General features: G+C 42.4%; 1 protein-coding gene across 7 annotated transcripts in view; it reads left to right on the top strand.

The window, feature by feature from the left end:
• Positions 1–1,037: 1,037 nt before the first annotated feature.
• The window catches only part of Dll (homeotic protein distal-less), a 111,245-nt gene continuing 95,969 nt past the window's right edge, over positions 1,038–16,313 (top strand). For 2 of the 7 annotated variants that reach the window (XM_072011295.1, XM_072011299.1), the window contains exons 1-2: positions 1,038–2,837; positions 11,349–11,590. In XM_072011295.1, the coding sequence (XP_071867396.1) occupies positions 2,354–2,837; positions 11,349–11,590 (726 nt within the window). In that variant the 5' untranslated portion in view covers positions 1,038–2,353. Of the gene's footprint in view, positions 2,853–11,348; positions 11,591–16,313 lie in introns of all 7 variants that reach the window. The other 5 variants (XM_072011296.1, XM_072011300.1, XM_072011294.1 and 2 more) reach the window with 3 other exon arrangements.

Here is a 16,313-nt window from a genome sequence, read left to right as displayed (position 1 = left end):
ATTACAGTGTCGAATGTGTTGTTCAGTAGAAGGCTTCACTCGAAAAATGGAACCGAGTAATTAGCAATCGAGTTGCGTGTACACGAGAACGGAAAAACGTGTCGTCCTAGGTATTCCACCTCCGTCACCGGTTCACTCCTTTCGTGGTGGGCTAATGGGCGGGGCCAAGGACGTCTGTTGCCAAACTGTCACGTTGACGTCGGACTGTTTTTTGTTGCATCTTCGGGAGTTTTTCGTCTAGATGTAATCTCAAAAGCCATAAAATCATAAGAAAACAATCTGCATGATCCGAAATAGACGATATCGTATATTCTAATTTTTGTCGCGAATATCAATAATAAACAACCTGCTCGATTACTTCGAAAAGCCAAATCGTATCATTTTCGAATTATTCTAAGATAGATAGCGCAAAAGTCGCGAAAGAATAGTCTTCACTGGATACTCCAATTGGAAGCAGCGAAACAGAAACTACGTCCAATCTTTCGGCAAGGGAAATTCACTCGCGTCCCAGATGTCAGCGTCACCCTCAACCCTCGATTCCCATCGAATTGGCGGTAGATAGGGGAACGGGGGAGTCTCTGGTCGGCGGCGGCGGCCCGAAACTCGGCGCTCCATGCATACAAGCGTCGCTGGTCGAGCGTGGTCTCTGGCTTTCTTTACCGGAGCTATACCCCCGACAGAGTCTGTCAGGAGTAGTGGCAGCGTCGTACTCGCACTACGAACGAAAAGGGTCCCCGGACAGGTAGAGAAAACACCTCCACGAGCGAAGGTGCCCCGAGGGTGTCGGTAAACCGTAGGCATGGCCCGATTTCGTCAACTCCCACACGGACACCATAATGGCCTCTGTACAGCCAATCGATCGCCTAGACGTCACAGACACAAAGTGGGGGAATGGTGGAACGGCCAATCGCGTGGCGCGCTAACGGCCAACGTGGGTGTGGCCTTGAGTGGCGCCACCGCGGCGACTTTCGGAAACCGTGCACCGGGCTCCGGGGAGAGGCTTCGGCTTCATTATGTATCATTATACCGGTCCGCGCCGCGCGGTGTACACTGCAGTTACTGGGCCAGGCGCGCGTGTGTGATTTTCTCTCTTCTTCGTCGGTCGTCGTCGTCTCCTTCTTCTTCTTCTTACTTACGGTGATCGGCAAATCGTCGTGACTGTTTTCTCTCGTCGACAACCACGTCGGCCGAGCCACGATGCTCATCGGCGTCGAATAATCACGGCATACGCGCGTGTGGAAAAAGCACTTGCTGGTTGCCGCTGAACGAGAGCGAGCGTGCGCGCGCGCGCACGCCTCTGTGTCATCGGCGACGTACAATTAAATCACGCAGTTCGCGCGAGTGTACTGTCACACTAGGACCACAGTTTCGACCGACAGATTACCGGATCTCCGTCGGAGAAGCTACACCAAATTTCCAAATCGTCGATCGTGCGATATCGCAAGTGTGGCTTCAAATACCCAGGACGATCGTATACCACGGATTTCGGCCCGGTATCGTGACTATCCTCGCGGTGGTGCACGATCGGAACGTGATTAACAGTGACGATTGTTGGAACAGTGATCGACGGGATCAAGAACGCGAAGCGCCCGCCCCGTCGCAGTGCAAAGAACGATTACTCCGATGGGCAGTTTATTCGATCACGGACAACGATACCGTAGATCGAGCTGACCCGTACGAAACTACCTGTGTATGACTTTGGTGCATCTTGTCGAATATACGATCAATGAAATTGGATTCAGTTCCGTAAAGGCTACGCGGGTGAAGTGCTTAGTGATCTAACTGTAACCGAGCTAACTCAGACTACTTGGCGGAGAATACAAAACTAGTGCATTGGTGTACACGTGAGAGAAACAATTAACTAAATCTAGTGACAATTCGAACATCATACTACAGTTCGTTCTAAAGTGGCAGTGAAGAGATCACCTAAATCAACTCCTTTGAACAATCATCATCAATCATCGCCTCATAAGTCTATCGAATATAGCAACACCGATAAAACCATTAAAATCATCCGCAGTCTGCAACGAAGTAAATGAGGAATATCCAAATGTCGCCTGTTCATAGGGAATTAACATCGTACCCATAAGCGATCCATTAATCAATAGTGACCAGTTGTGAAACGTGAAACAGAGGCCCCAAGATTCGGGCCCCGTACGGTGTTCGCGCGACGGCGGCGGCGACGACGTCGTCGGCGAGTTTGTCCGCGAGAACCGTAGGCTGTGGCGGCGGCATCGACGTCGCGACTAAGGTGGAGCGTCCGGGCAGCACGACGACGCTCAACTTCACGGACCTGGGGAGCCCATTCGGGGCGGGCGACCCCTGTCCGTCTAGTACCCCGACCCCGAATAGTATGTCGGGAGGCGGTGGACCGTCTGGAGGCGGCGGTGGTGGCGGTGGCGGTGGTGCAGGTGCCGGAGGCGGTGGTTCCGACATGGAACAGCATCTTCATCACACGGGATTGGGCTCGGTGACACCTGGACCACCTGGTGGAAACGGTGGCGATAGTACAACGTCGAGCACGCCCGTCTCACAAAGTGGAAAATCGGCATTCATCGAATTGCAACATAATAATCTGTACAATCCCGCCAGTCTACGTGGTGGTTATCCCGGAGGACACAATGTGCCTGGTGCTCATCAATTCCCGCATCAAGTCGGCGCGCTAAGTCATCAAACGTCCGGACCAGGCAGCGGGAATCAACAACACGCGGATGCAGGATTCCCCAGTCCTAGGTCCGCGCTAGCCGGATATCCGTTCGCGCCCATGCACCAGCACAACGCCTACGGATATCACCTGGGATCGTACGCGCCCCAGTGCCCCTCACCGCCCAAGGACGGTGAGTACCCTAACTGTATGTATTCGCAGCCTTTTTTATTCCTACTATTAGAATAAAGATAGTTAACCTGATTCTGTGCTCTCCGTTCCTTAGAAATCGGTGCAGATCGATGACGAAGAAAGGCAATGGTTGTACATTGACAATTCTTTTCTCTAATCTTTTCTCTAATCATGTTTACAGCTAATATTAAAAGTTACCAAACTAGTTGATTTAAAAGCTTAAAGTTTGTATAGGAGGAATTTCTCTTCGGCAATTACTTGGAACGGAGAGCTGTTGGAAGGTTTACAGCGAAGCTTGTTGTACTATTTTCTAATAATCATACTGTCGAATAATTGTGGATATAGTTTAAATCCATAGATTCGCTGTGAGTCTTTCAAAATAACAATTAGCATAGATTAGAGTACGAAGTTTTCTAAATAATAGAATATTCTCATAAATCATATCAACTAGAAACACCCTAAAGAATCGTTATAAGACGTATAATTATCGCTATTACTATATTCGATTGTGATACTTTTTCTGATAACGATACTTTTAAATTTCCCAAGAGTCGGATATCTGATCCCGGCGGTAGAATTCTACTTAAAACGCATTACACTCGTAACATATTTCAACCGAATACTAGTTACAATTCCACGCATAATTCGTCGATAAGTACATAGAAGCGATGTTGCGATATTTTTAACATAAATTGGTAGTTCCATTATCTAATCCTGAAACGTTTCACATGTGGGAGGTCAGATCGTTGGAAATACATTATGGTTGCGCGTTCGCGTGGCGATCGGACGCCAAGTCAAAATCGTAAACTTCTTTCGTTGATTTCGCATCTGGCAAGGTAGGCGCTCGACGAAAAAAGAAACGAAAACGGAAGAGAGAATCTAGAGTAGCAGGTAGTGGTTCGGTCGACGGCCTGGCCAGGCACAATAACGCCGAGAAACGGAATAAGATATACGACTAGGAAAGAGAATCCTCTTGGGATCCGAAAAAGTCCCGCAAAGCGGCTAACGAACGAAACAAAAAGCCTCCCGGCTGAATGAGAATAGTCGCGGCCTCCCTGTGTCCTCGAAAAGCGTCGCTAGATATTCAAGCAGTCAGATACGCAACTGTTCATCGTTTCTTTGCACATTTCCCTCGCCTTCTTCTTCGTGAGTTTTTTCCTCGCCAATTTCTTTGAAGTTCACGCGAGTTTTTACTGTATATTTCAATACAGTTAACTAAATTCCGATATATGCAATTGTGCATCATGCAATCATGCGTCCAGGTTTTCTTCATCTTGTCCTCTTTTTCTAGTTTATATTCACATATTGGCTAACGCCAACCAATTAGATATATAAAGCTGGTTGTTATTTCGCTAAACATCTTTGCATTTCTCATCTTTGTCTTTTTTTTCTGATAAGGTTTTACTTCCGTGAAACTGCAATTTCTTTCTCTCATAAATCATCTTCGCTCTGTAAAAAATGTACAGAAATTTTTATTCAATATGTAAATGCAGGCAGTTGAAATACAAACAGTTAGATACACGTACATATTTTCATCTTCTTATGTATGAAATTATTCATACACCAATGTGTTCAGAAAAAAGAAACATTCGCAAGATGTTTTTAATACCCTCGATCAACAATTACAAAGTCCTTTGTAATCAATTATTTTTAAATTCACACAATTGTAAAACTATTTAGCCACGTACAACAGTCTCCGAATTGCAAAATTAGGTTTAGCGTACTCCGAATATTCTCAATCAGCAACTGCAAAATTTCATCAGCTTCTTTCAAATCTTCCAAATTTCATTACATATAAAGGGAAACATTCTATGAATTTCTCACTGTGCGCCGTAGAAGAAAAGTCAGCATCGATTCCTTGCTAAGTAAACTTGTCGTTACAACGATTGAAAAGAAACGATCAGCACGATGCGTCATTTTTAGAATTATCGCTCGAAATACCAGCGGTATATCGTATCGCTTTTCTGATGAAGCTGTCAACCGCGAATCGACAAACACGAGCGACGATATCGTCGCTGCCGTCGATAGAAACGTGCAATATTTAGTTCTTTAGACGCGACGGTATTCCCGACACGGAAGACACTCGATAAAATCCTAAATTAATTGAAGAGGAATTTACACGAGTTTTTCCTTCTCTACGGGAACTCGCTATAGGCTTCTGTCTTTTCTGAAGGGGACAATCGGCAACCTCCCCTGCGAACCCTATCTATCGCGTAAATTAATAATGACCGGTGGTTCTTCTTCCTTTCCACCTGTCTTTTACCGCCGCGAACGTGCACGTTCCAACGTTCCTGCATTATGAAAACCACGAGAGGTTCTCGCCTGTTTGGAACCACCCCTTCCGTAATTCGAAGCACTGGGATATCGGTTATAGGTAATCTTGAATCGGTGAGTTTGTCGAAAATTGCTAGGAGAGTAGGAAAAAAAAAAATAGATAAATATGGATAGAAAGGAAACGGTGAATCCCTCCGATGGTGAAGCATATGAAAAAAGGGTTCGTCCCTCGAGATATTCGTACGTTACACGATACGTTTACCCATCGTTACATAGAAGAATCCAGTAAAACGGTCGAGGGCTCTGACTCTCGGCAATTTCTTCTCCCTTCCTTCCTTTCCTCTCGATTTGGAAAATTGCAAATACTTGACCATCGATGGGAAGGAAGAAACGAACGTATTTTCCAAGGGTCCGTGATCGGTAATGGGCAAATGTTCTACGATGCGTTCTGTCGAATGGGTTCCACGATTCCACGGAATCGTTCAGATTATAGGTCATTTTCTCTCATTAGGATGACAATTTCTTCGTGCTCGGTTTTCATAAACCATTAGAACGGACCCCAGCAGGATAGAACTATGACGAGTTCGCGTAAGAACCGGATTAGCGTGGTAGAAAATTCTGCTCGAGGAGAGAGTTCGTCGTTGTGTTTCCGACGAATGGCGACAAATCGCGATTGCCGTGTCGTAACGTTATGTCTGCCTCCATTAACAGCGTTCTCAGAGAGTGGTTACGATAATGTAGAATTGATCTATCGAACGATAGCCACGTGTTGCTACGTCGATTATTGATTGCTCCGCCGATCCTCGTAGATCACTCGGTCATCGTAATGCCTTTTTTTTCCCCTTAAACGTTTTCCATTTTCTTCTTCGTTCTTATTATTGTCTTTTACGATTAAAGAAAGTTACACGCGTTCTTCCGCGTGGTAACGCGCGATTTGTCGTAATTGTACAGCGATAATTGGTTAATTCGAACATATCGTGTGCCGATCGTTTGCGATTAATCATTACGAGTAGCTCGTTTACACGTGTGACAAATTGCGACGAAAGAATTTGCCCGTTGCTCTTTGCTGCTCGTAATCCTCTGTGAATCAGGCACGGAGCCTGATGAAAGCGATTGAATTAATTAAATAATAAATATCGTTTTAGAATCGCGATCGCGAGTTAATTACAAAGGAGCACGCTATTGTTTGCACATCCTCCTCGGGCTCTGGCCACCTGCCGCGTGTCGTTCCTTTCAACTACCTTTCTGGCAAAATACTTGACACCTTCAATTTAATACCCTTGTCAAATGTGCTTAGAGAAGAAGGAAATATATAAAATATTTGAATATCGTTTCATCAATTTCATGCTACAGGTCACGTGTAACGTTTCGTAATTCACATTTAATAAGTTTTTTTTAAAAGCTGTTCGTAGTTTAGCTACATTTATATATTTCCATATGGAATGAAAATATAAAATCTATCTATGTCCGTTCTAAAATTGATCTTAATCTTTAATTCAACTACCGACATTGTGGATTATTCTCTTTTGACTTCTGTCAATGCATGAACTACATTCACTAACGTCGCAGTTTTTCTTTTAATGTATTCCGCCTATATGTAGTAATATAAATTTTCAAGAAATACTTTTACAACACTAAGTTCTTAACTCCTTCTACCGCTATCTTCTTTCGTTAATCATAATTGTTAACTTTTCAATGTTATTTTATACTTCTTTCGATCTTCTTTTTTCAATTCCATCCCACTCCCACCTTATGCGAAAACATGAAAAACATCGATCAGAAATTGGACATCAGAAGCGTCATATAACCAAGGGAGGATTAATGAAGTCGTCCGAAACTTTACTCGCGACGACTTGTCAGAATCAAGAGAGTACGAAAGAAGGGACGATCTCGTATCGTGTACACAATCGTGTACCACCGTACCGATCTCACACTCGACAATGCGCAAACAGTGCACCGTTAGGTGGTAGCCATATATCAACGAGCAATCTCATCGGTTGCGACAAATGAACCGTCCATTAACATCGTCCCTGGCCGAGCCTTCTTCTTCGTTTGGCCGTTACCTTGTCATCGACGTTGAGCCCATCCATGTCGAGTCGCAACGAAGCAAACGATCCCGAGAACCAGAATCCAATTAGCGTGGCTACCTTTACCGAACTCTACATTAGTCACCGGACCTGGCAGCGACCAACCACCGGTCAAATTAATCCGGAACGGCTCAAAGACAATGCGCCCTTCGGATAGAGAGTTCTGGGGTCTACGGCCAGGGTGATGGATTAGGTATTAAACGGTTGTTTTCACAAGGATTAGGAACACCGGCCTGGAGCATTATTGGTTCCGAAAGATCTTCAAAGACAGGAATTTCAAGTTCCTTTATGGACGATGATGGTAGCGATGATGGATTTTCTTCTTCTTCTTTTTCTCTTGTCGTAAGTTCGAAGATTTTGCACGGAAGTCGTGTTTTCTCTGGCTCAGATACATCCGTAGATATCGTGTGGCTGCCACTCAACCGGATCCTGGTTCGTCCCCTCAGCTGACAATGAGAAAAGTGGGGTTCGAATGGTCGTCACGCAAAGTGCACCGGTCGCGGCTAGCTGTTGCGATCGACGATAAACTATTCGTCTCTAACTCTGCTGTTTTCCACTCGGACTTGACTTCGTATTCCATTGACAGGGCTAGAGCTGGACACAGAGAGACGTTGCGATTTTTTAGTGGCGATGGTGTGAGATTTGACAGATTTATTCGTCGAATAGCTGGATTGCATGGTCATGTGCATTGTGTTATTAGAAATACGAGGCTCGATACGGAGGAGTGGTTTTTTTTCTCGTGAGAGTTTTTTTGCCAGGCATGCAACGTTAGCGAACAGAAAACAATGCACATATAGCGATATAATAACGCTCATTGTCGGACATGTGATAATATGTATGAGGATTCTTATTTTTTTTTCATTTTTTAACGAATATTTTTATCTTCGCAGATAATTCTAAAATTGGGAATTTTTTTCATATATGATTTTCTTTTTTTGACCTTTGTCTACAGTATCGATACTGATAATTGTTTAAGGAATACATTTTTTATATTTTATTTCATTCTTTCTACAGAAGTTAAGTAAAGGTTTCTCGTTATGCTTACACAAATATTATTTTAAGTTTATCAGTGATTAGAAGTTATATATATTTTAGATTCAAAGTGTTTAAGCAATATCTATCAAATTTCGAAGTCACTCTAATTATCATAGATATCAATGTACATAAACGCAACTTTTATTAGCGAATTATACATGAATCGCTAAAAATAGGAAAATTCGCACGTTATAGTCGAATATATCTAAGCATATAGTAAATACAAATATGTTGAACTGCGCGCTTCTCGATTTTTATGCATCGCAAACTCGCGCGAAATTATTGCGAATGCGCTCACTCACATATATTTCCCTACATAATTCAACACATTGCATTCACGCGACGAAACTCGCTCGTCTGTATCAAATCTTAGAAGCACAAACCCATCGAATTACACATCGTCGCCTGAGCGAAATCGCAACTGCGCCGCTCATCTGCATTGAGGCTTAGCACAGTTCTTTTCGATCCGTGACCAAACGATTTTTCACAGAAACTCGCGTAGAATCGTTGATCACTCGCGAAACGTTAACCTCTTGGTTCTGATGAATGGTGTATTAATTATATTTTACGGTATCGTGGTTGCTTTTATATCTGCATCGAGGATATATAGGACGATAAATTGCCTCTTCGAGAACGGTTATTCCCGGTGAAATAACAGGCAACCGCGGATCGATCGATCGCGTACACGCGAAAATCGGGAAGGGAACGCGCGCGTAAAGGAAACAGGGAACGCACGACCGCTCGCAAATGAGCCGCGCGAATTATGCTAAAGTAGTAGTTTCACCACGACCGGAGCGGTTTTCAGCGACCGCTTTGCATACACCGTCGCGCTAATGACTCCGCGAGCTCTTGCAACGCACAAGCACTCCCAAGAAAAATGTATCGTAAAACCGTGCCTCTCCTTCGTTTCCCGATTTTTCTTACAGTTTTCACTGAACTTTATGCTTTTATGCACTTCTGTGCCACGATGTTGCATCATAGGTTGTGATTATCGCGGTGATTCATTCATAATCAATGGAATGATTGGCAATGTGTTTGGTATATGCATTATAGCATAATTCACGATGTTTGTGCTTAGACGGATACTTATGTAAATTTATATTTTTATGAAAATTCGATATAGAAATGCATTCTATGTGGAAATTCTACTTAGGATATTTTCAATATTTTTGCATATTTGATGCATTTTGCACTATCCATAAATGTACAATCATTGAAAATCTAATGATAAAAATGATAATTCGTATCGGTTTGGTGTACAGTGTCAGTGTGTTCTAGTTCTATGTTTCTTGAGATTTATGGATAATCGATGATGAAACAGAAATTCTTTCGAGTACCGTTCCTTTTATATCGATATTTTCCCTGATTTTCAAACGAAAGAGAAAAGCATGAAAAAACTTTTGTAGATTTCCTGAGTTTATATTAAAATTGATAATAGGAAAGGAAAATAATTGCTTAAGTTCAAAAAACATAAACCCTTTCAAAAGCAGGTAATAAATACATCAGAATAAAAGAAGAGCATATCTAATTCCGAAATCAGATAGAATGATAGCTTGATTACCATCATTCAAACAAAATATGCTACATTATAAATGTACCATGAACTTGCTTACCAGTAGTGGTTAACACGTTGAATTGAAAAATTGAAAATTTTAATTAATCGCAGCAAAAAGACAATTTTACTTGGTATTTAATTAAGCTACGATATTTTCCACAGAAACATAGTGCGTCCTATCAATAGCTCGTCGCTACATGTCAAAGACATTGCATAAAAATGCGTAAAGATAACGTGACGGCTATTATTCCTTTCGAAATGACACGTTATATTCGGCGACATCATGGCTCCACTGACCTGCCACGATAAAACACCGAATAAGCATTATCGCGTTCAACCTGACATAAAATCGTGTAGGTTAATGTATTCGACGATACCGGTCACGACAGCGCAAAAACGTCTCGTTAAACGAAGGACACCGCCTTCTGGAAGAATCCTTGCCGATGGAAAGACCCCGTAACTCCTCCTAACACGCGATTGCGTATCGTAAATATCCCGCCAAGTATGGTGTACGTACGTATATAACTTGGCAAGAAAAGATCAGGTATAGCAGGGGTTGCTTGTTAATATCTGCCATTTTACGCGTAATCAAAATCTCCGTGTCGTTCCGCGATCGATCTTGAAACTCGTTGATCCACGGGTCAGTCTTCCACGCCCCCGTTACTAGTGACACGGCCAGCAATAAATCATAAAAATCATATCGTACGTATGTATACACGCGTCGTATGCATATCCGACTGATCGCTATAGATTTCATAAAGGTAGAAGATCACGCGCGAGTAGTTAGAAATTTCGAATTACTAATTCAAAAGTTGGTAATTACAAGTTTTGTTATCAACCATGCCACGTTCGAGAATTTTCTGCTACACCTGTTCGATGGAGGCCATGTTGATGTATGTTATACTATGCCGATTTTCATAGCATGCACATACAGACACGCGCGTATGGTGAATTTTCCAGGATGACATTTCCTTGAACGCGTCGCATTAGGTGGAAAATGACAAGGCTGGCCTGTTTGGATTTCTAAATGACTGTGTTACGTTCAAGGATTCACACCGCGCGCCGTATTACGCTACATTGTAATTAGGGTATAAACATAATGGCGCGATCGTACGTACGATAGCGTTCGCCGGGTTGGCACGATGCGTTTATTTAGTCGGTGCGTAATTATTCGATGATTAATTTATAACAATTTTTTTTAATTAATTACACTATGGTTAGCACTCCGATATTGTTCGCCACGATAGCGATCACACGTGGCAAATTACACGAGATTAATCATGATTTATCGCGGCTACCTACGCCCGAACCTTTGTCGCGATCTTCGACAAGCCTTTCATCCTTTTCTTTCAACTAATTTCTCTTTCCATTCCTTTCGTTCTTTTCTCTTCCCACAAACATCAACGAATCGCTTCGAATTTGGATCGGTTAATTAAATCGTTCTGTCGTTTTAAATGTGTCATAAATCAAGTATCCGTCGAATAGTTTTGTTTAGGTTTTCGTTAAATTTCTCTTTAGTTCGTACACAATCGGTGATGAGGATTCTGAAAGTTGATGTTAGGGTGGTGCATGTTCGCAGACCTCTCGCCATTGGGTGACAAGGGTGGCAGTCTCGTCGATGAACTCGGCGGTGGTGGCGGCGGTTCCTTGAGGAACGGTAAAGGCAAGAAGATGAGAAAACCGAGGACTATTTATAGTAGTCTTCAGTTGCAACAGCTTAACAGGCGGTTCCAGAGAACGCAATATCTCGCGCTACCAGAAAGAGCGGAGCTTGCAGCAAGTCTTGGATTGACGCAAACCCAAGTAAGTGTTATATTTCTTTTTATTTTTTTTTGTCGTGCCTGTTTCTTTAATTCTTCTTTCTTTTCGCGATCAATTTTCTCTCACGGAAGTACTAATACGACGTACGTTGTTCTCACGTGCAACGAAATTCACGTGCACTACATCGTCGGTGGGATGATGAACGCTGCACTCGTCACGCGAATCAACACGGGGCTTACGTTGTTCCGTGACTCTTACGCCTGGAATCCACTGCGTTTTCACGTTATCTCCCGGCAATTAAGCGCGGTTTCCATGAAAATTTCATTCGGTACGCGTTCAGCTTCGTATGGCAAGAAAATTCCTCCAAGAACGCTCGTAATATCCTCGGATGTTGCATTAAGATAGAGGAAGGCGCGGAAAATTTCTGGTATAATCCCTGAGAATCACTGCAAATGTTGGTCTAAATTAATTTAATTTGTATAAGATATTCTTCTTCGCTGGATTTTTACCGCGTGTATTTACCGAACAGATTGTCGTGGCTTGTCTGCATTCTTCGAATTGTACAATTGTGCATTCTGAATCGCTGAAATAAATTGCATTCCATGAAGGAAACTGACCAGCTTTGAATTCTTAAAGTATGATTAGTTCACGAGTCGTGCAGATTTAATTTAATCCACGTGCTAAAGACACTTCTTTGGAATATTCGCGATCACGTTCCGTATTCTCCCCCTGAATCTTCCCGTATTGAAACTTTTCCACAATCTTACAATTGTATATAATTCAACAATTTTTCTATCTGCAAAATATTTCGTCCCCAAATATTCGCGAAAGACGATCTTTCACGTTTCACATTTTCCGACCTGACTCTTCCAAAATTGCATTCGGTATCAGAAGCTACAATCTTATTAATTTATAATCTTCAAGCGCAGCTCAAATTTTTCCAACAATACTGCACTAATAGAATTCTTGTACTTTTTAATCAATCCATATACGCTGTCTTTTTTGAAACTTCCGTGCATTATTCACAAGTGACAGCTACGTGTCGTATGCCCTTTAATCTTCCAAAATTGCATTCTAAATTCGAAACTATAGTTATCTTCAGGCGCGGTACAAATTTTTCCATGAAACTTTACTAGTAAAACTCTTCTATTTTTATAATTAACACACGTGTGCAACTTTTCTTCAAATTTCCGCGCGGTATCCACGAAACATAGTCATGTTTCGCGTCCACCCCTCGAAACCACGAGAAGATCCTGTTGCACGGAGAGTCCAGGGTAACAGGACTCTCGATGGACGGCATCTGTCAGCATTATCGGCACAAATGACTTTACTAAATCACCGATCCGCCACGCCCTGGACACCGGGAGGATAGGGTTGCCAGTGCTAACGTCCAGCGTATCGGCAAGAGGGAGAAAATCAGCCGCGAGACACTAACGAGAAGATCATAAATAATTCCAGTAGCCGGACGATCGTGAAGTTTTTTAGTTTTTCACGGTGGACATCGGTACTGGCTTTCCGCTAATTATCCGGTTTGGTTTCCAATTAACGATTTATTAGGCTGAACCTATGGTCAAAAGCTAATTGATGCTGGTCTCCTCGAAGTCATGAATTTCTTGCGGATAATCCCACGACTCCCAATTAACGATTTATTAGACCGCGATCGCGCCTTCGAGCTAATTGAAACGAACCGTACCCGCTTGCGAAATCTTAATTTCGATATATCTCTGACCACGATTTATGCGCTATGTCGGCAATGTATTCGATTAAAGCTGCATTCGTGATTTTGCGAAATCCTTCAAGTTTTGTCAGTTTTACGACTCTTCGATTGAATCCGGTTACCCTAATTAAGTTTTGACTACTTTCGACTGGAAAAAGAGGCGAACCGAGGAAAAATTCCTTCAACTGCGTTTATCAATGCCATATAGATGGTGCGAGATTATAGTGATCAGCTCCGCAGTGATTGATTGTTACGATTAATTCACGTGGAAGGTTTGAGTTATCGTAAAAATCATGGAAGAATCTTTTTCTCGTTATTCAATTATTTATAAGACTATTATTTCTCCCCTGTTTCAATTACCAGACTTTTTGTATTATTACGCATAATTTTCTTAGAATATTCTCAAAAATTTCTCTGTGAATTATAGATTAAATCGGATGTATCGGTATTGCTCGTTGATTTACACATTCCCTGCTAGCGACGTATACGTTGCGCCGTCTCAATTATTTAAAATTAATCTACTAGATTCTAAAAAATAATCACTAATTTAATCATTGGAATTTTTGAGGCTAGATATTAATGAAGATTTTTAATACAAAAGTTGATAGAAAAAGAAACAAAACATTAAACCGTGCAATTGAAACAAATACAATTAATTACACCAAACATACCAGAGATAACTAAGGAAAGACGTTTGATAAAAAGCGTATGCAGCTTCCGCAGAGAAATAGCAATATGTACTTTAGATACAATCAGTTAAACCATGATTTATTGCTCTTAGATATTAAGTACGTCAAATAATAGCCCTGATTTCACAATGGAAATTGACCCCAAATTGATTTATTTGTATTTAGCCCCCCTCCCTTCCTCGAGGGGTTCGATAGATGTCAAAAGGCTAGAGGTTTTCTCATAGGTACACACATCGTGATACGTAACTGTGTATCGCGTAATCACGGGATAACTGGCTGTCGTAGGTTGCTGATGTCGTTGCAGGGGGTCCCGGACCGGATAATTTCATTAGTCTGAGCTCCGCGGGAGTTATTCCCCTTTCTCCTTCTGCCAGAGAATCGAGCTCGACGCAGCCTGATGAGTAATCGCGGCACCGTGTCAGGTTGTTTGCAAAATAACACGGAACAGAGCATTCCGACTGGTTGACTTTCAACAGAAGACTCTAGAATCGGAATTTTCTATTTCTGAATTCAATTTGTTACTTTGAGGGAGAACTAGAAAGTCTTGAGTTATCCATAATTTGTTTGTACTGTTACAAAATTTGACGCGTAAAGAAGAATGTCAACATATTTTCCTCTTGTAGGAAATATTAAAAGTATATTCGAAGGAGGAAATCACTGGCAAAAATGATTAATCGTCACCGTATCTAAATTCACGGAATTCTTAAGTTTCTTCAATATTATTCACGTTTCACTTCTCCTGTTTACATGAGCGCAGCTTCTAATACTAAGCTTCCGAGTCTTTAAGCGTAATTCAAGGTTCGAAATTTGTGAAGGAAATTAATACAGTGATTTCTACGTTCATCGAATCAAAATTCACAGAATTATTAAATTTTACATAGTTTTTCCTAGCATTTCTTCGGTATTGCCCATATTTCGCTCCTTTCTTTTATCATAAGAGCACATTCCACTACAAAGCTTCTGATTATTCTTGAACTGTTCTTTAAGGAGAAAAATTCCTGAAAAAATGATCGATTGATAAAATTACTATATTAAACAACGATCTATCCTCGTCAATCTAAATTCACAAAATTCTCAAGTTTAGCGAAGGTACGTATCTATTTGTAAAGCTTCTTCAATATCTTTCTCTATTTTCTACAATTTCTTTTCCGCACAAGGGTAGTTTCCATTGCAACGCTTCCAAATCTTCGTGAATCATACTCGACGCAACATCCTCGACCAAGTCTCCGCAGCACCGCGGTAGCTGATCCCGACGAAGCTTACGGCCGATGCATCTCTTCAGGGTGTACCGTGTATAATCTGTAATCGGCCAATCAAGGCGTTCGAGCAAGCGCCTGTGCCTGCTCCGTTGGCCCTGCTACCGTCGCATCGGGTTTCTTGTCATCGCCAGCAACATGGCGCCTACAGAGCCTTCAGAGACTCTTCCATCTTCCCTTCGTTGCTGGTCTCCTCCTCCTCGCTTCGAAACCGCTTCGTCTCTTTGTATCTCTTTCCCTCTGTGTCGTCCCTTCTTCGACATCTTCTTATCCGCGCCTTTACCTCCCTCTCCCTTCCTTCCTTCTTCTCGGTTGCCCTTTGGTTTGCTCGTGGTGTTCAACTTCGCCACGGAAAACGACGAAGACGATACGAAAAGAAGAAGAAGAAAGAACGGTGGAGGAGATCTGAACCAGAGAAGTGAGGCCACGCATCTCTTTTTCTTCGAGACTTCAATTTGAGGACGTGGTAGCGCGTTCGTGCCGCTGTGCTGCTACACCGACAGAAAGAAAGAGAAAGAAAGAAAGCGGGCAATAAGGATAGAGAGTACTTGTACACGCGAAGTACACATCGTCGCGAGCAGAAACGTGTACGTGCAAAGGGGATAGACACGTAGACGCGGCTACATAGGTACCAACACGACCGTCTGCGTTCCTGCCACGTACCTTGGGCGTGGTGGTTCCTTTTTCTTCGTCTTCGCCGACCAACGTGGTCGATCTCTCCTCATTGGCCCTGGGAATGCCAACGCGTCGAAACGAGATTCGAAAGTCGCGCACACCAAGGGAAGAACTGCACGCCGAGTGAATTCGAAATCTGAATGTTCCGAAGTACGTTTACCCCCGAAGATTCGAGGTATCCAGAGTACACCCAACCTTCGCTCAATATTCGTCCAAAATTCACTCAACAGTCATTCAAAGGTTCGCTCAATGTGTGCATCTAATGTGCAAATTTCACCTAAGAATTTCATCCACAGTTTGTCTAACGTTCAGCTGTTTACAATACTTAAAATTCCAAGATTTACTTAAAATTCACTCAGAGGTTTATTCAATGTTCTGAAACTAACGCTGCTGAAAAAGTTTGATCAATGTTCGCATAGAGGTTTATC

This window comes from Bombus fervidus, chromosome 10 (genome assembly GCF_041682495.2).
Source record: "Bombus fervidus isolate BK054 chromosome 10, iyBomFerv1, whole genome shotgun sequence".
Taxonomy (NCBI): domain Eukaryota; kingdom Metazoa; phylum Arthropoda; class Insecta; order Hymenoptera; family Apidae; genus Bombus; species Bombus fervidus.
This window is presented reverse-complemented; position numbering and strand designations above follow the sequence as displayed.